At 40.3% G+C, this 20,872-nt stretch overlaps 1 protein-coding gene across 1 annotated transcript; it reads right to left on the bottom strand.

The window, feature by feature from the left end:
* Positions 1–1,895: 1,895 nt before the first annotated feature.
* LOC115933796 (putative postmeiotic segregation increased 2-like protein 1) lies at positions 1,896–2,750 on the bottom strand. The gene has a single exon (XM_031008909.3). The coding sequence runs from the start codon at positions 2,676–2,678 to the stop codon at positions 1,971–1,973; it is 708 nt and encodes a 235-aa protein (XP_030864769.2). The 5' UTR covers positions 2,679–2,750; the 3' UTR covers positions 1,896–1,970.
* Between the last annotated feature and the right edge of the window lie 18,122 nt (positions 2,751–20,872).

The raw sequence follows: 20,872 nt of genomic DNA, 5'->3' as shown, positions 1-20,872 counted from the left end.
TAGGACTAATGGGTGTGCCACCGCACCAGGCTGATTTTTGTATTTTTAGTGTAGATGGGGTTTCTCTGTGTTGACCAGGCTGGTCTCAAACTCCTGGTCTCAAGCAATCCACCTGCTTCAGCCTTCCAAAGCGCTGGGATTACAGGCATGAGCCACCGCGTCTGGCGTATTTTTTATATTTTTAATAGAGACGAGGGTCTTGCTATGTTGCCCAGGCCTGTCTCAAACTCCTGGCCTCAAGTGATCCTCCTGCTTTGGCCTCCCAGTGTGCTGGGATTCCAGGCATAAGCCACCACTCTCGGTCACCAGTTGGGTTTTTGTCTCCATCCTGAAGGAGTGGGAGACGCCCTTGATCAGGTCTCTGTCCAGCAGAGCCCTCCTGAGGAAGGCATGGCTCTCTGCAGGGTGGGTGCCAGTCCTGAGCTAGGGACGGTCCCTTACCTTCCTCTCTGGGAAGCTGACCTCAGCCGGAGGTCTCTCCTGCTGGTGCCCCTGAGCAGCAACCTGATTTCTGTCCTCAGCTACCTGGCCAATGACATGGAGGAGGACGACGAGGACTCCAAACAAAACATCTTCCACTTCCTGTATGGGAAGACCCACTCTCACACACCCTTCCTCCGTAAGCTTTGGTTCCAGTTATGCTGTTTCATGAACCCGAGGGCCAGGAAGAACTGCTCTCAGATAGCCTTGTTCCAGAAGCGTCGGTTCCAGTTCTTCTGTTCCATGCGCTGCAGGGCTTGGGTTTCCCCGGGGGAGTTGGAGGAGGTGGGTGAGGCCTGGGGAGGTGGAGGAGGTGGGTGAGGCCTGGGGAGGTGGAGGATGTAGGGAGGAATCGGGTGGGCTGGAGGCTGGACGAGGGGAGAGAGGGGTATCCTGGGGAGTCCCCGTCTTCTCAAAGCGTGTTTGTTTTTCCAGATCCAGGCTTATGACCCAGAGCACTGGGTGTGGGCGCGAGATTGCGCCCACCTTTCCTAGAGCTCCAGGGACCATGGAGGCCTGAGGTCATCGGCCTGAGAGAAGGTACATCTGCATCCTCCGGGGTAAAGGCAGAATATTGGGGTCTATTTCGGAAATCCAAGGAACCCAATTGCTTGATCTGGCTTCAAGCCTGGGCAACGTGGCGAGATCCCCTCTCCACAAAAATACAAAAATTAGCCAGGCGATGTGGGAGGCATCTCTACTCCCAACTACTCAGGAGGCTGAGGCAGGAGGATCGCTGGAGCCTGGGAGGTTGGGGCTGCAGGGAGCCCTGATCCTGCCACTGCACTCCAGCCCGGGCGACAGAGTGAGACCCTGCCTCAAAAATAATCATAAATACTGAGTTCGGGGAGGTTCATTATGATTGATGCACTTGAGTTACCGATTTGGGTCGAGGGTTCAGTGAAGCTTTGGTTTACATCTTGTGCAGCTAACCATGTTGAGCACAGAGCATGAGACTTCGTCATGAGGAGGGAGGATTATGGATTAGGCTTCTGGACTCGTGGTTCGTGATGTTGTCACATTAGAAACAGATCTAGCACGGTTACAAGTTTAGATCTGAAGTGACACAAAAGGCCCCAGCTGTGATGAAGTCCAAAGCCACATTCTCTGAGGGTGCCCTACTCCCTGGGAAGACCCACCCAAAGTCCTTGCTATGAAGCAGATCACTGGGGCTGACCTTGGGTGTATTAAGTTTTGGAGTCAGGGTCACCAAAGTGTGAGTTTCACAGTTGAACACGATGGTTCAGAAGCAGGGTATAGAATGAAAGGCAGGAGATAAAATTGCACTTCTCAATTGCTCTGAACTCTAGCTAGACTTGACATGGGACGTGAATAACCTTCCTGTCTAGAGAGCTGCCTCCTTGAGGTGTGACATTGTCTCTCTCACTTCCAGAACACCGGACCCAGGGGAGATGTGGATTTTCAGCAGAAACTTTATTCCAATGCTAATGGCAGACATCAGGAAGGAGGAGAGGAGCCATTTGTGCAGATCATCTAGAAGAACCTGGACCATTCTTGACAGAGCTGAATACAGTGATCACGTTGTCCTCCAAGGAGCAGGGGTGGGGTGGGGTACTTCTAGGAGTCAGTTCTGCAGGCTGTACAGGAAGCATGGCTGGGGAGGCCTCAGGAAACTGACAATCGCGGCAGAAGGCGAAGGGGAAGCAGGCACGTTTCTTCTTAATATTCCTTTGAAATTCTTTATGGTGCACAGGTAGCGTAGAAAATAACTGCTTCACGCTGACTGTCATCCCTCTGGGGTGGGGGTAGGGGGTTTTCTGGATGATTTTCCCATAGTGATCAAACACCAGTCGAGTCCCAACCTCCGCCAATACGTGGCAGGTAGAAATGGTGACATCACTCAGTGCACAAAGTGAGCTCAGAGCTTCCCCCCGAAAGCCAAAAGTTTCAACCTGAGTTAGGTCGGCAAACTCTTGAATCTTAGATGTGTGATGTTTCAGAGTTAAGCCTTCGAAGTTTTCTTCTTCTACCCCACATCCATTGCCTGAAACTTCAATGAGATCCACTCCATAGTCCTTAAGCTTTAGATCAATATTAGTGGCACCAGCATCCAGACTGTTTTCTACTAACTCCTTCACCGCAGTGCTTAGACTCAGTACCACCTGCCCAAAGCAAATCTGATGGACTGACTTCCAATCAATAGGTTTGATGGCCTTAGCAGGTTCTCGAGCTCTCATTTCGCTCCAAGGATGCAACACCGGATCTGCCTCGGGGACTGGGAAAGTTCCCTCCACGGCTCCCACAGGCGCCCCGACGGATTTTCTTTAATAGTGGTTTTCTGTAGGAAGTAGAATTCTGAGGAAACTTTGATTCCTCCATTTTGTTAAATATTTTATCAAACATATCAGAAAACCAAAGATAACTTCTGCTTAGAAAATAAAATGTTACAGATATCACAAATAATATGACCTTTTTCTTAATTATAATCTTATAGCACAGAAGTACCAGATATCTGAGGAACTTCTGTAATATAAAGGACAGAAATCTAAACCAAGAAACTTGGTTGAGGGAGGAAAGGATCTTAGAGGTAAGAGAAACAATGCAAAAGGCAGAAGAAAACATCCCCCAAACCACAATTACTATTCTCAGCAGGACAAAAGAAGATATTGCATGAAATAAGAAGAAGCTCTAAAAAGGGAACAAGCAAATTTATTTGATCTTCATTGATCAAAATTTATTTGATCTTCATTGCTGGCACTTGTAAAGAGCAGACTTAATAAGGAACATGAAGAGTTCCAAGAAGAAAAATTTGATATCCAAAAAAAAAAAAAAAAAAAAAGAATTGCGACAAAAGGATCTAAGAAAATCTCTTAAGGAAACAGACAATGGAAGAAAAATAGTCAAAAGAAACCCCCCAAAAATGAAAATTAGAGTATCAATCCAGGGTATGGAATAGCTGATAAATAGAACTGACAAAAAAAAAAGGAAAGGAGAAAATGGTTGGGAGAAAATTATCAAATAAATAATATAAGAAAGATTCCCAGAACAGAAATATGTATTTCTGAAGAATGAAAGTCCCTGTGAGAGCCTAGCATAATTAATGAAAAATGTCCACATCGGGAAATTTTAGAACGCTGAGGGGGAAGAGAAATTGTAATAACTTTTAAATGGGAGAGTGGAAGACAGGGTACGTATGAAGGATCAGGAATAAGAATGGTATTAACTTCTCAGAAGCTACATTGGGACCTAGAAGACAATTAAGATCATTTTCAATTTTGAATCCTGTAACCAAACTATCATTTCAATGTGAGGGAAGAATAAAGATATTTTAAGAGACATAGAATACTAAAATAATTACCTCGCCTGCCCTTTTTTCTCAGGAGTGCTTTTTTTTTTTTTCTCACAAAATAAGATAGTGAAACAAGAAAGGAAGATAGATGCTTCAAGAAAATAAGAGGTAAATATAGGAAAGGGGCAAGGAAAGAAATTAGGACTGTGAGCCTCCAGGGCAGCTGGGTCTAAGTGGAGCAGGAAGACTCAGGATCCAGAGAGGCTTCCAGGGAGAAAAAAGCCAGGGGGACAGGCAGAGAGGGAGACTGATAGAACATCAGATGGGTTATCATGAGGGAAATGGTACTGGGAGACAATTAGGAAGTATGCAAAGACATATTAATGGGCACAAAGCAAACAAATCCAATGAAACTCAAGGGAATGAGTCATTCCAAGGAAAGTGAAAGTGCCATGGCTAGAGGAAAGGTAATCGTGGGATACTGCCTGGCTCAGACAACCATATCGATAGTCACAATTTTATTAACTCTGAAATGCCGATTTAACCAAAAATAATGGGGGAAAGTCTGGAGAGTGGCATAAGAGAGCTACGTCCTCTTAGCCACAGTGGCTGTGCAATAGGTTGCCCATAAAACTGATGGCTCAAGAGTCGCATGCGTTTACTTGGGAATACGGAAGTCATACCAGAAGAAACAACTGGAAGAATTTGGAGTAGTTGAAGGATAAGGGGCAAAGCTTCCTTACATAGTGAATGAGAGAATCTCTCTTCACAGAAGACTTTTCTATTAATAGCTTTTGCTTACGGACGAATATCAGTTCTGATAATCTAGTACAAAATGCTTTAATTCTATACTTTAAAAAGTCAATTAGTATGTCCTTGTTAAACATTTAATATCAAAAGGCAAAGAAATTCCTCCCACCCTACCTCTTTCATCACAGGCCTGCAAAGTCCTCTATGCAAAGATGAATGAGATCAGACTAGATACTCCATTGGCCTGAACAACTCAGACTGTCTGTAGAGACGGTCTCCAATTTGCACAGGATTTGTTTCAGAAATTCCTGGGCCAGTTGTTTGGAACATGGGAATGTTTTTTCTTCTCCTCTCCCATCCCAGGAGAAAGGTTTTAGGGTTCTAGATGACTACCTCTTCAGGGGGTGGAGCCAGGGTGAAAGAGTGAGAGGAACCATGAGTTAGATGTAGGTTATTTTTTAAATCTGAGCTTTTCTGCTGAATGGTGGGTTCATCATTATATATGACTTCATAAAATTATATTAATAAACAAGTAAACAAAAAAACCAAAACTATGAGAGTGTGTCATAAACCAAAAATTATCAATCCACTTCTTTTTTTTTTTTTTTTTGAGACGGAGTCTCTGTCTCCCAGGCTGGAGTGCAGTGGTGCAATCTCGGCTCGCTGCAAGCTCCACCTCCCAGGTTCACGCCATTCTCCTGCCTCAGCCTCCCAAGTAGCTGGGACTACAGGCGCCAGCCACCACGCCCTGCTAATTTTTTGTATTTTTAGTAGAGACGGGGTTTCACCATGTTAGCCAGGATGGTCTTGATCTCCTGACCTCGTGATCTGCCTGCCTCAGCCTCCCAAAGTGCTGGGATTACAGGCGTGAGCCACCATGCCCGGCCATCAATCCATTTCTATGTACCTGAAGCCCAATGGAGAAAAAAACAGCTCAGAATCCTGTTTATCTGTTGATACAACAGATGTTACATGTGCCATATATTCAGTAATTGCATGCAATAAATATTTCTGAAGCCTCTCCTAAGAGTAAGGCACTGAGCAAGTTCTATAGTTACAGTTATTAAGAGAAACAGGGTCCAAGACCTGTGGCTATTGAAGAATCATCTTGGTCTTTCAGAATTCAGAAATTATATGTAAGTATATGGACCATTTCAAAATGTTTTAAAAAACATATACACAGTAGTTTCCTCATGCATCCCATAACTAGTCACCAAACAAAAGTGACAGATGACAATAAGATGGATTAGGAAAAGCATATTTATTTGATCTTCATTGTTGGCACTTGTAAAGAGCAGATTTAATTAGGAACATGAAGAGTTCCAAGAAGGTCTGAGCAGGCTCTGGAGGGGATGCCGGGACACTGCAGAGCCCAGCAGGAGCTGGTGGTGCTGGCCCTTCTCTCTCCTTGACACGCACATCTTTAAAGACTGCTTTAAGCTTATTAGTCAAGATAGGGAAATGTTTGGGTCACAAATATAGTGAGTACCTGTTGCTGATACTGAGAAGGTTAACTAAGATTTCTAAATTACCTTCAAAACCAATTTTCCCTTTATTTATTGAGTCTTCCTGTCTTTCACACATCGTTTTCCAGTTTGTCTCTAGTTCCCTTGGGTTGCTTTCTCTCATTCTAAAAACACCTCTGTCTTGAATACAAAATATGTTTTATCCCAGAGAGATTCCAGTTTAACACCATACCCCACACTTCACAGAATATGCACAGGCACTCAGCCCCAACGCACCTCACAGCTCCCATAGCCAGCAGGGCCCTATGCTGGGTAGACCTAGACCCAAAGTTCACAGTGAGACTTCAGGGCCAAGGCTTTACAAGGGCTCATGGAGGGAAAATGTACTAACCCTGCAGTTACACCTTTGCCAGGAGCTGGGAACTGCAGGCAGCTGATGCTTAGTTCCTGGCAAGGCAGTTGAAGGGGAGTGATTTCTCATTATTTGAGTAACACTTACAGGGCACTTACTCTACCTGGCCTGTTCTAAGTGCTTTACAAATATTAATAGACTGAACCCTCACTGCAAACCTGTGAGGTAGATACCATATTCCCATTGAAAGATGAAAAAGTGGAGGCCATAGAGGTCAAGTAACTTATCTAACATCACACAGCTAAAAGCAACGGAGTTGGGATTTGACCTAAGCAGTCTTGTCCCAGGGTCTGTGGCCTTAATTATGACTCAGAAAACCTCCTTAAAGCCTGAGATAAGAAGCCTCCTCTCCAGCCTTCTAACCCCCAAAATAATTAGTAAGCTGTTGTTCCTATCAGAAGATATGGAGAGTGTGGGTGGGAAAAGTGCTGGGGATAAACCCAGATGTTACCTTTCCAGTGAAGCAGAGGGACTGAAGCTGGAACAGAGGAGTCAGGAAAGTCAGGTCCCCAGGAAGAGTGACTTCAGACAGTCAAAATCAGGTACTTCCTGACCAGGACACAGATGGGGACAGATAATGCTGGTGTCCAGAGAAGTAACGCCAGGTCCAGAGGCCACTCAAAAACAGGAAATAAGCCAGAAATGTAGGTTGCAGGCTGCCTGTACTGGTAAGAGCACACTCTGGTTATCTGTGGATATAGCACTTTGGAAAATGAAGCCAAATCGCTCTTGTCAGGGAAGCATATAAATAGCACTTACAGACCTTGGCTGCCTTTCCTTTCTCCTCAGTTACTGTTCACCAAAGACACGCTATGAGAAAAGAGTAGCATGCCACTGAGTGAAGTCAGGAAACGAGATGGACTTTTCTCATCCCTACAAAACCATTCCACTTAACTTGGTTGTGGGCTTGGTACACTTGAGACGTTTGGTGGCGACCTCAGCACCAAGGGCCCCTTGAGGGCATCTGATGGCACAGTCTGCAAGACTGAAAGCAGCAGGGCCTCTCAGAGGCACCACCAGTGGGAGCATAAATAAATAAATGAGGAGAAAACAGAGGAGTTTAGCCAAGACAAAAGAAATCCACAGGAGGAAGGTCAGCCACTCTAAGAATAACTGTCCTGCAAAACAAAACCAGGCCAACTATAACATCTCCTACCTCAACCAAAATCATCCTCCTTTTGAAGTCAGTGTTATGTTCCAGTTTTTTTTTTTTTCTTCTTTATTCCCTATAGGCTCCTCTAAGGTAGGCCATACTCTGTGAGAGGATATATGTGAGCAAGGTTTCATTTGACATCTGTTTTGGAACTATTAAATTTGAGATGGCTATTTTTAGAACACATGATAGTTTAAGAAATAATTAGGTGTCTGTTTGTGATGCAGGCTAGATGGTGGCCAATGTTCTAATGATTATGTCTAAAAAATTCAAACTGACTAAGAAGTAGGAAAAATCACATAGATTTAAAGTTCATTAAAAGGATCTTTAAAACAAAAACCCAGCAATATAATGTACCCATACCTCAGTTTCCTCACTTGCATACCATGCTGTTGTTTGCATAATATTACTCCCTGGACCCCTCCCAGCCCTCAGTCTGTGAGGCTGGCATAATCAGTTGGGTTTCCAGTAGTCGTGATGGATTTGCTCTAATCCACCCTCACCCTTTCACCCGTTTCCGCTTGTGATGAATGGACACCATTGCAAAATGGCGATAGGGTGAGGAGTGCAGCCTGGGGGAGCTCACCTCCACAAGGGTATCCAACGCCGGACTGTGGCCTCTTCTGTATGATGCTTTAACCTACTGAACTAATAAGCCACAGTAACAAGCCACAAGGATGCTTGTCACCGATTTGCCAAATAGAAGTGCTGTGGGAATATTTTTTTTAGAAACAAAAGGAAGAGAAAGATTTTAGAAGCTTTGCTTCCACAGTAAGACAGCTATTTAAATACCAACTAATATTATTATAAGTCAGGAACAGAAGCAGTAGCAATAAAACTGTTTCTCTAAGTCAACAACTGGCTAGAGACTACATGTGTCTACAAAATGAGTTTCATAAGACTATGCTTATTTTAGAAACATCAATACTAAAACAGCAGTAACAGAAAGTGTTTTTCTCCTTGGTTTAAGCACTGCTTGGATATGCATTATATTCAGCCAAGCAATAACTGAACAAATTCCTTTCTTAAATTTCCCCAAGTTCAAGAATATGGCTTTGAGCATGCCACAGCTTTATAAAACAGCCGAGCTGTAAGTATGCAATAATCGCTCATTTCCTGGCCATTAATTCAGACATCATGCAATCACCCAAAGGCATCCATTTTCCTTTGCTGCTATTTTGGGGACTGCTGTCCTATTGTCATCCCTGCCTCAGACCTCTGACTTAGGCGTCTTTTAATTAGAGCCAGTGAGAATGACAGGCAGAATCAGCCCGCTGAGGGTGATCCATCACCCCGCTCTCTTTGCTCCCTGGCCTCTTAGATGACTGTTTATAAGCAGGACATCTTGGATATCAAGATAGCTGCTTAAGGAAACAGAAGAATAAATGGTGACCATCTGGTAAGCTACTTTCCTGAGATTATAAACTCTAGTCTAGGGCTGTATTTACTAACACGGTATGTAGGTTAAATACCCAAATAAACTTTTCCAGTGATAATTCTTTGGAAGATGTTTTATATCTGAGCTTGCCCTCAAATGAACTGATGCCATAATCTAAGAGTTGCCCAAGGTATTAACTGATATACTTACAATTTAACAGTTGGGACTATTTTTAATAGACCAGCATTTTAGCTAAATTCTTTCCACATTAGTCAACAGTAGTCCCAGTTCTGGAAAAGAAAAAAAAATCAACTCAACCTTGGTAGGCTTCTTTCATGGTCATTACTGAAAGCACTACAGAGTATTTACTATTTGCTATTATTTCTCTGGTCAAACTAAAGGACTGATTTATGCCTGCTGAGATCTAAACCTATTATCTCAGGGAGAAGATGTATAAGATCCAAAGTTCTATTAGACTGTACCTCAAATCTAAAACTACATGGTGAACTGGCACATGTGCAGGTGCAGGGGTTATAGACACCAGCCCCTGCCCTGAGATGCACAGGAGATGGAGGGAGTGATGCTGGTGAGACTGATGGGCACAGCACCGCGCAGGCAGAGGCAGTACGCACAGTTTGGACAATGCTAAGGCAGAGAAGTTGGTCGAGATTTGACCCTCAGCTCCTTCACCACCAACAGTGTGGTCTTGGGCAGTTCACTGAAACCATCTGTATCTCTGTTTCATTATTATTTCAACTTGTTTCTTTCCATTTCTTTCCAATCCTCCACAACAAAGTTGAAATCTTTTTTTGCATATTTATATCTTATTATACACTTAGTACCTCAGAAGCATTTTTTCATAGTAAGATGATTTTTCATGACTGCATAAGGCTACAGTGTATGGATATATATTAGCTTATTAAGCAAATCTTAATTGTTGGACACCTGTATTATTTCCACTTTTCACCATAATAAATTGTGATGAATATTTTCCTTATCTTATAAAAGATCTTAATAGCACTGAAATGAAATAGTCCATGAAAAACTTTAAAATCTCAACAGCAAAATTGTCTAGAACTCAATAGTTTAGGAGGTAATTATTCTGTAACTTTTTACTTTTCCTTAAGTACAATTTCATTTTTTGCAATAATACAGATTTTACAAATACTATATGATAGAAATTAAATTCAATATTGAATGACAAATATTCATTGATCTCATAGTCTGTTGCCAGACACTGGACTAAGTCCTGAAGATACAGCAGTGAACAAGACAGACAAGCCTCAGCCTTTCTGGAGTTTACCTTCAAGCAGGGGAGACAGACAAAACAATCACAAATACATGGAACACACCTCAGAAGGTGATGACTGCTTTAGAGCAAAATAAAGCCTGAGAGGGAGCTAAATAGTGCCAGACAGGATGGGGGAGGTGGGTTTTTATATAGCGTATCCAAAGGAAAACTCACTGAGAAGGTGATATTTCAGCAGAGATTGAAGGAAAACAGGTGGGAAAGTTATTCAGGCTGAGTGAACAGGAAAGCACAGAGGCTCATTTGGCTAGAGCCAAGTGGGTGAGAGGAATTTGGTGGGAGATGTGTTCAGAGAAGTAGCAAGGGTCAGACCACATAGGACCTAACAGGCCTTTAGAAGGACTTTGAGTTGAGTTGGCTGACATGTATTCTTAATAGATATTTTCATGCACATTATGAAAGTATCCATTTCTTTTAAAAATATGGTTCTCGGCTGGGTGCAGTGACTCACGCCTGTAATCCCAGCACTTTGGCAGGCTGAGGTGGGTGGATCACTTGAGGCCAGGAGTTAGAAACCAACCTGGCCAACATGGTGAAACCCTGTCTCTACTAAAAAATACAAAAATTAGCCGGGCATGGTGGTACACACCTGTAATCCCAGCTACTCAGGAGGCTGAGGCATGAGAATCACTTGAACCTGGGAGGCAGAGGTTGCAGTGAGCTGAAATCAAGCCACTGCACTCCAGCCTGGGCGACAGAGCGAGACTCTGTTTCAATAAATAAATTTAATTAATTTAATTAAAATAAAATAAAATATGGTTCCCAAAATAATGTTATTTGGTATGAGTCCCAGTCCATATGTTTTTATAGACTCTTCTCCCATTCCAGTCAACAAAATATGTACTATTTGTAACCATTCATATCCAAATGGCTCTTAATGAGCTTAAGACCTCTATTCTTAAAAGCCTGTTGTTTTATCAAAGAAAGAGAAGTATAAGAGCTAAAAAGAAAAAGAAAATAGAAATAAACATCTTTCTGGGTAAAAAAAAAAAATGAGTTTCCATAGAGATCAGAATTGGGGCCATCTGATGTTTTATAAGTATTCTACAAGAGAACAGAGAGAGAGCTCCCAGAATACAGATGATGCCAAGACACTCACTATGTGAAACGCTCAAAGGGACAGAACAGGGCAAAGGTCTCTCACAACTGTGATTTGATATAAGTTGGAAGATGAGTGTCAACATTTAGGAGAGGCCATACAAAATGTTCCTGTGAAACTGCAGCATCTGGGCTTTCAGTTGTCCTAGACTTCAAGGGCTTTTTCTGCAGACACTACCCCTGCCATGTTCCTGCAAACAAAGAAGCACATGAATGTTGGATGACATCAGAAAATGTAACAAATAAACATTCATTCTTTCAACAAATGTGTACTGAGCACAGACTATGTGCCATGCACTGTGCTTGCTGTTGGAAATACAAAGCTTATAGTTTAACAGGGTGACAAATAAACTGATGGAATGTGGCAAATGCTCTTCTAGACATAACCACATGATGCTACATGGAAAAAGAACACATACCCAGATGACTGGGCTCAAGTAAGCTAAAAGAAGTGCTGGGAGGGCCAAGTGCAATGGCTCACACCTATAGTCCCAGCACTTTTGGAGGCCGAGGTGGGCAGATCACTTGAGGTCAGGAGTTCAAGACCAGCCTGGCCAGCATGGTGAAACCCCATCTCTACTAAAAATACAAAAATTAGCTGGATGTGGTGATGCGTGCCTGCAATTGCAGCTAGTCAGGAGGCCGAAGTAGGAGAGGTGCTTGAACCCAGGAGGCCAAGGTTGCAGTGAGCCAAGATCGCACCACTGTACCCCAGCCTGGAAGACAGAGCAAGACTCCATCTCAAAAACAAAAACAAACAAAAGTGGTGGGAGTTTGGTAGATGTAGATAGGTTGAAAGGATTTGGTGTTCCACAAAGGAAGAAAAAAGACTGATGGGCAGGCCATGGAGTGCTAAAGAGGCTGTTCTATGTGGTTGGAATGCGGAGATGAAGAGATGCAGTCTGGAAGTGGTGAAGGGATAGAGGTGAAGACTTGTTCTTACCCTCCTGAACACAATGGTAATTAATGCATCAACATCTGAAAAACTGCATGCTATTCTGGTCCTTGCACTCAATATCCAGATATGGCTGGAAACATGTGGGTGAAGCAGTTTTCACGGAAGAAAGACTTAAAAGAATTGAACTCCCACCTAATAAGGGCTAAAAGAGAAATGTACCAAAATCTATGAAATTAAGAAAAGTAATAGATAAGGTAACATGATGTACTTATTCATTAAATCCCAGACATCAAATTCTGGGCAAAATCCAGCCAACCAGGTCATTTTATACATTAATCCCATCTAAAGTAAACATCTCCTAAATTTAATGATCATAAAGATCCCCTGAGGTGCTCATTAAAAATACAGATTCTCAGACCTCATCCCACCACTCACCACCCTGCCTCACTCTCCTACCAACCTCCTGAATCAGAATCTCCAAGAGACAGGCCTGGGAATTTGTATATTAACAAATGACTCAGAAGGTTCTTATGCTTTGGAAAAAATTTGGTAAACACTGTTCTAAAAGGATAGGCTCAAACTCCTATAGTCAATAGTATTCTTACAAAAAGGTGCACCTGGCCAGCAGTGTGTCTTGCACATGCCTATTATCAGTTCCCCAGATAGCTTGGATACCTTTGAAGGGTGATATGGATGAAAAGTACAGAAGATGTTCAATAAATTGGGATGTCTCATGATGGCCAGGGCTATTTGCAAGTTACATTACTTATCTCAGACCACTGGCCTCACCAGCCTATGGAGACCAAAAGGGTTTAAGTAACATTTTATATAGGTAGATAGATAGATAGATAGATAGATAGATAGATAGATAGATAGATTGATGATAGAGAGAGAGAGAGAGAGAGAGTCGCTCTGTCGCCCAGGCTGGAGTGCAGTGGTGCAGTCATGGCTCACTGTAACCTCCACCTCTCAGGCTCAAGCGATTTTCCCACCTCAGCCTCCCGAGTAGGCAGACACCACCATGCCTGGCTAATGTTTGTATTTTTTGTAGAGATGGGGCTTTGCCATGCTGCCCAGGCTGGTCTCAAACTCCTGGGCTCAAGTGATCCTCCCACCCCGCCCTCCCTAAGTGCTGGAATTACAGGTGTGAGCCACCATATCTGGCCAACATTACTATTTGATTGTGGCCAGCTTAGTATTCCAAGGGCCTGTGCAAACCTGCAGCCTCCTTCAAATTGTCCCCTGCTGTCTCCTCAACTTCTGCCACTAGAAACAAGTTTGTTCAAGGTCTTTCACTCAAGAATCATACAAGAAGCTGGCAACTAGCAGCCATTCAAGAGAGTCACCACATGGTGGCTGCAGCTCCTGCTGTCCCCCTGTGTCCTCTTCCTCTCTTCCTCCAAATCCCCTTCTCTAAACCTTCTTCCTTCCTTCAGCCCTTAAGACCATAAATAGCTGGAGGAAGGGATGGAAACTTGCACTACATTCCCATTCCTGTCTTTAACTTACCCAGGACTTTGCTGATACAAGACAACCCCCTAAAAAGGCATGGTCTTCACCTGCTTGTCACAGAAATGGATTCTCACATTCCTGACTCTCATTTTAGATAGCATCCCAAGCAAATCAAACAGAGAGTTTTTAAAAATATATCTAGAATATAAATTGTTTTGCCAAATTTCAACTTGATGGCATTTGAAATACTTAACATCAGAATCCATAAAATTATGGGACTTCAGCATCGTAGGAACCACTACAAGTTCTGGGAAGGAGAACGCCTTTCCTGGATTTGCAAAAGTCACTGGCATGTGGAAGACACATGCAGCTTAATGAATATAGTACACAGATGCTTCTAAAATGCACTTGCATTTCAATAGTTTGCAATAAGTGAAAGCATTCTAAGTAAGAGCTCAATTAACTAGATTCATAAACACAACTGTTTCACAACCTCAATCCAAACTCCAGAGGCTTAGGACAAGGGTCAGATTTTTATTAGTCTGAGTCAAATTTGATCCCTTGCTTTTTGGTCATTTTGCTGCTTGCTAAAACCTTCAACAAAGGCAGAGGAAAGATCACAAATCAATCAATAACATGTTGATTCCCTACGTAGTCCACTGTCTGAAACATCTGGATGTGGAAGGACCTCTTTCTGGATGATATAGAAGACTAAAAGAAGTTTCTTCTGGACAAAAATTTTTCATGTGCTAAACAAGGGCAACAATTGTAGAAATCATGTTTGCAACTCGGTAAAGGTGACCAGCAGTTTGGCCAAGACCAAAATCAGCCTACTATAGCCAAGTGACCTCTTAGAACAATTATATGAATTTCACAGACCAGTAAGAAGCCACCACTAAGCAGAGGCACTCCTGTGCACAACCTGCCACTTTAAAAACACATATTGCCTTCATGTGATAAGTGTGTAGGCCTTTGATAATGGTAATTCTCCTACTCAGATGCTGGCCCAAGAATGGGACATGTTCGCTCTATCACTTCTGTTTCCCCATGTAATTAAGAACTGACCACTTGTAGATGTGGACCCTTATTTGGAAAAAGGGCTCATGCTCTAGAGGACATGTCAGACTTCTTTATAGATATCAACCTCTTTGCATTATTTAACATTTTTGTATTTCAAGCCTCTTTTCAAAATAAATTATAAGCTAACATACTTGTTCATCGGGCATGTTTGTGGACCATAGACACACATCAGTATTAGTTTCTTACTTCCCCTTCAATTCACTGGATAATAGATCTTAGTGCTGAAATGCTTCTTTCAATTAAACTTGCAGTAGATCTAGAGATTCGGATTGTAAGCTCATTACAATGGGAGCAACATAGGAGAACAATACCATTGCTGGTGGCCCTGGATACCCAGACTTAAGGGGGAGAATTCCTCACAACAAGTTTCAGATTGAACCTTTGTGTGAGTGGATTTAATTCTTATGGAAGAGACAGAATCAGACATCAAAATTCAATAAAAGGAAACTCTGGGCATGAAAAATCAGTAGTTGTAAAATATTTAACAGAAGCCAAATATTGAACTTGGACTTGCAACTTTGTTCCTATTGTGACCTGTTGGAGGTGAAATGGAAACACCCAGTCTCATGCTGAGCCAGACAGCAGAAAGTGGCCCCGTAATCCAGCTCAGAGTGACTGACTCCCTATGGACTGGGGGCGACAGAAAGGAAAGCAGCCTGGGGGTGTTTTCATTCCCAGAGTAGTTTCTCCTATTTCATTATTCCGAAGGTTCTAATGCTGAACAGGTAGGATGTACCAAGGCCTCCAGTCAGGGTTTACGCACTGATGTCCTAAAACACTTGTCCTAAAGCAAACACACAGGTTAGTACAGATTAGACATACTTCTGTACTAAACATCCTAGATATGTACAAATATTGTGAGAATATTCTCTTTCCAAGAATTCAAACAACTAGGGTTGCTAGATTTAGGAAATAAAAATACAGAACATCTTCAGTTAGACAGGAGAAATAAGGGTGTTTTTTTTTTAGGTCTATTTCACAGCATGATGACTATAGTTATTAATTGTTTGTTGTATATCTCAAAAGTAATAAGAGTAAATGTCAAATGTTCTCACCACAAAAAATGATAAGTAAGGTGATGTGTATGTTAATTAGCTTGATTTAATTATTCCACTTTTTATGCATATATCATAATATCACTTTTACCCCATAAATATGTATGGTTATAACTTGTCAATTTACAATACAATTTTTAATTTATAATTTACAATTTAATTACAAAATTTTAACTTATAATTTACAATATAATTTCTTTAGTTACAGTTAAAAAATACAGAACATCAGTTAAATTTGAATTTCAGATAAAGACTGAATTTTTTTAGTATAAGTATGCCTCATGCAATACTTGGGATATACTTATACTAAAAATATATTCATCCTCTATCTAAAATTCAAATTTAACTGGGCATCTTATATTTTGTCTGGTAACTCTACCAGCTCACATCATAAAAGGACACCACAATTGAATCTACAGATGAGAAACTAAATTTGAAATAATTCATCTGTTCAATGTCACTGAGACCATTAGTGCTTAGGCAGAGAGCAGTAGATCTGATACAGTGGGAAAAGCACAATGATAATCTTGCCCTTGCCTAAAGTAGAAAGACATTGCATGTGAGTTGATGCTTTTATTTTTGTTAAATACCCTTGAGTCAATATAATGCAAAACCATGATAGTTCACATTTTATAGTAACTTGTGTGAAACAGGAAGAAAGTCACCTCTATGGGAGTCTAGATGCATTTCTAACAAGACTACAATGACAAGGGGCTAAGTACACACCTCACTTATATTTAACATAGGGAAAGGAGATTGTCAATAAGGCGCTTATACTTAGAGATGGAAAATTTTGAGTGGGTTTATTTGCTGTGTGGTGTTTGGTGTTAAGCGTTTCTGTTTACATGTACGTTTGAGGGTTTTACTCCTTACAATAGAGCAAATCTCAGAAAGGCACAGAATATTGCACTGATCTGAACAAATTATTTTTTAAAGCCATCAATTAAAATAATAAAATTATAAACAATTGGGGAATGCAGAATATGTATATATCTTTTTATATCTCAGTACCTGTGAAGAGCACAGAACACCTCTGATTAAGCATTTGTTTAAATTAAGAAATTAATTTATAGTAAAAATGCCAAGAGGAATTAATCAAAAATTATCATGTATAATTCATTTCCAAATCATGGAATATCTTTGGGGCTAAGGAAATTATTTGGCTATCTACTGTAATTCTTGGACATTCTGAGGGGTTTTAGTGTACCTTGAATCCTATTATTTCCCATTATGCATCAGGAAATCAGAAACTGATTTCAAAATAAAATTGAGATTTAACTTTTAGTCTCCCCCTAATTATCTAGAAATCACATAACCACAAGAACTTCACTGGAATTGGTTGTTATGTCCCTACGTAGCCTGGCAGTGCCTGACTCACACAATAGGTACTCAGAAAGCTGTGTTAAATTAGCCGGGCATGGTGGCAGGTGCCTGTAGTTCCAGCTACTTGGGAGGCTGAGGCAGGAGAGTAGCTTGAACCCAGGAGGTGGAGGTTGCAGTGAGCTGAGATTGTGCCACTGCACTCCAGCCTGGGTGACACAGCGAGACTCCATCTCAAAAAAAAAAAAAAAAGCCAAGACCATTTCTATGATTCCTGGATGTGTCAATTGGCATTAAAGACCAAAGAAAAATAGACAACAATGAGAGAAGAGACTACTACTGTTTTTGTTACACTTAACCAGCTCAGCATCTCTGAGATAAACATTAGTATGTTCTTTTTACAAATGAGGAAACTGACTTCCCCAAGTCGTATGACTAGGAAGTAGTGGTGCTGAGATTTGAGCCCAGATCTGATTAATTTCAAAGGCTGAGCTTTGGCTAAGGCATTGTTATCCACCTCCATCCCCTGCCCCACCCACTACACCAAAGGCAGATGGCTTACAGCAGGCCATCACTGCTAGTGTCTACTCAGTCCAGTGCACATATCTGACTAAGACTGGATCAGGTGGGCCTTTTCCTATATGAAAGGGCATCAGACAATCCTATCCTTTTATGTGATGAGAAATGCCAAAGTTAGGAAAAATCAACTCTAAAAATTGCAATGAGGCACATAAAATCAGGTTAACACAAAAAGAATAAGATATATTATTATTTCTTTCATTGTTATTTTTGGATTTCTGTTCTCTGTGTTTTTTCTAAGTAGTTTCCTAAAAATCAATGTCTCTGTCTGATTCCAACTTCCCAAATGGCTTTATCCCAATTACTCCTCCCTGCCACACCTGCTTCAGAAAACTTAATCTTCAAAATGCTCCTGAAATGGAACTTTCTCTATAGACTTTTACCCTCTGAATAATAAGTACCTCCCACTCATCCTCCACTCCTTTCTGGAGTTAAGCAAGTTGATTATAAAGTTCATTTTGAGAGAACAAATAAACCAAAATACCCAGGAAATCAAAGAGCAACAGTGAGGAGTCTAGTCCTGCCTGGTATAACACATACCACAGTGCCTCAACTACCACAAAGTGCTTAATGCACAGAACAATCAAACAAAATGTAAAACCCTGAAGCAGACCCAATTGCATATGGAAATCTAGTATATGATAAGGGCAGCATGTCAAGTCAGTGAAGAAAAAGATGGACTTTTTAGCAAGTAGCATTGGAATAACTAGAGAATTATATGTAAAAAAATAAATGTGGATGAAGTGGATGTATTCCTCATGCTACGCATCAGAACAGTTTCCATGTAAATAGATTTTACATGTAAAAATTGAAGCTACCCAAGTACTAGAGGAAAACATGGATGAATTCCTCCATAATGTGGATGGGTTTGATTGGTAAAATTTTATTTTATATAAATGTATATATATTTGAACAAACATTTTCATGTTTGTTCACATGGCAAGCAATACCATCCAAAAATAAAGATACAAATGACAAAGTGGAAAAAAGTAGAGAGAGAGAGAGAGAGAGAAATGTTCAAAGATATAATTTTTTAATGGGCTAGTTAAAAAAACACCCAAAAGCAAATTACCCTTAACCATATGAAAAAGTATCAAATCTCACTCATAATAAGAGAAATAAAAATTAAAAGTACAATAAGGAAAGGACTTCTTGCTCCTGACCATAAGAGATGAACTGGTACCAGATGTGTCTTCCCACTGTAAACAACTAGAAAACTGAATAAAATATATGAAACCACTGTTTTCAGACATTGGCCAACAAGCAGCACATGAATGTGATCATAGATAGAAGGGAGATAATAAGATAAGCCCTACAATCACACAGTGTTTTGCCTGAGGGCACCTAGTGGACCATATTATAGGAAGGGGGAAGCCAAGCAAAGCAGAGTGGTCTCACCAGGTTAAGACAAAAACTGAAGATCAGAAAGGATAAGGTGGCAAAAATTTGTGGTGTACAGTGCTATGAAGGAGAGAACTCTGCAGAGAAAGTTTCAAAATTTGCACAAGGGTTTCCTTGAGTCTTTGGCTATATGCTAAGTACACATGAGGAGGGTAAAATATCCAAGCAAAAAACTAATAGAAAACTGTAAGCTAGATATGTACTAGAATTTCAAAAGGGCTAAGAGATTCAAAATCTGACCAACAGAATTTAAAACCTTGTTGAAATTTCAGGTCATTCAGTAAAAACCCCAAAGGATCACGCTTTAAGAGTAAATCTAAACTAGCCATAGAGTAAAGACTATTTCTAGAACTAACGTAAGAAAGCTTAAAAACAAGCCTCAAAAGGATCGAGCTGATCTTGAAGCTTACTGCAAAATCAAATTTTAATACTCCTTAAAGGTAGACGACAAAATCCAGACACTTAGTAATGTAATATTCAAAACATTCAACATTTTATCAAAATTTAAAAGATGTAGAATCAGGAAAACCTGACCCATAACTAAAAGAAAAATCAACCACTAGAAACAGATCATTAAATAACAGAAATGGTGGAATTAGCAAAAAGACTTTAAAGCACCTCTTATAAATATCTCAAAAATTTAAAGAAAACCATTAAAATAATGAGGAAGAAAATAAAAAATATTTTTTTTTAAAAAAAGAGCCAGGTAAATGTCTAAAGCTTAAAAATACAATACTTGAAGTGAAAAATTAATTCATAAGATGGGATAAGTAGGAAATTAAACACTGAAAACATCAATGAACTTAAAGACGTAGCAATAGAAGATATCCAAATTGAAGTATGGAAAGAAAAAAAATGATTAAATAAAAGTTTAACACAGGGTCTTGTTGACATCTGGGACGATAACAAGCAGTCCAACGTACATGTATTTGTATTTCCAGGAATAAAAAGAGAGGAAAAACAGAAAATAGTATTTGAAGAAAAACAATGGCTACACATTTTCCAAACTTGAAAAAAACAACTCCAGAGATTCCAGAAGTTTAACAAACCTAGCAAGAATAAGAACACATATACATGTGCACACATGCACACACACACATGCACACACACACACACAACACAATCCACAACAAGGCACATTATGATCAAATTGCTGAAAACTAGGAAAAAATAGAAAATCTTATACAGCCAGAGGAAAAAAAGACATTACAAAAATAGAAACAACAACAACAACAAAAGAATGAGCACAGATTTCACATCCAAAACCATGTAACATGATGGTAAAACAGTATCCTTAAAATGTTTAAGGAAAGAATTGCCAAGTTAAAATTCTACACCTAAGGAAATAGTATTTAAAATGGAAGCATATAGATACTTTTAGGGACAAATAAAAGCTAACATAATTTGTCATCAACACACCTGCCCTGCAAGAAGGGTTTAAAGGAAGTTCCTCAAAGAATGAAAAACTTGAAATAATAAATATGTGGATATATATGAAAGATTTGTTGCTCATTTATTAATTTCATTAAAAGATAACTGACTCTTCAAAGCAAAAATAATAACAGTGTATTGTGAGGTTTATAATATATGTATCAATAAAATTAATGACAATAAGAGCCAAAAGATTGGAGGGGGAAAAGGAAAATATACCATTGTAAGGTCCTTACATTATTCAGGAAGTGGTATATTATTATTGAAAGTTAGATTGTGACAAGATAAAGATGCTTATTGCAAAGCCTATACAACCACTAAAAATATAACAATAATAAAAGACACATAACTAAAAAGCCA

This window comes from Gorilla gorilla, chromosome 11, assembly GCF_029281585.2.
Source record: "Gorilla gorilla gorilla isolate KB3781 chromosome 11, NHGRI_mGorGor1-v2.1_pri, whole genome shotgun sequence".
In the NCBI taxonomy this organism is placed as follows: domain Eukaryota; kingdom Metazoa; phylum Chordata; class Mammalia; order Primates; family Hominidae; genus Gorilla; species Gorilla gorilla.
Note: the sequence above shows the minus strand (reverse complement) of the source record. Positions and strands in the feature narration are given on the sequence as shown.

Coding starts and splice junctions, on each gene's coding strand:
- LOC115933796 (XM_031008909.3), bottom strand. CDS start 2,678: ATGAGAGCTCGAGAACCTGCTAAGGCCATCAAACCTATTGATTGGAAG.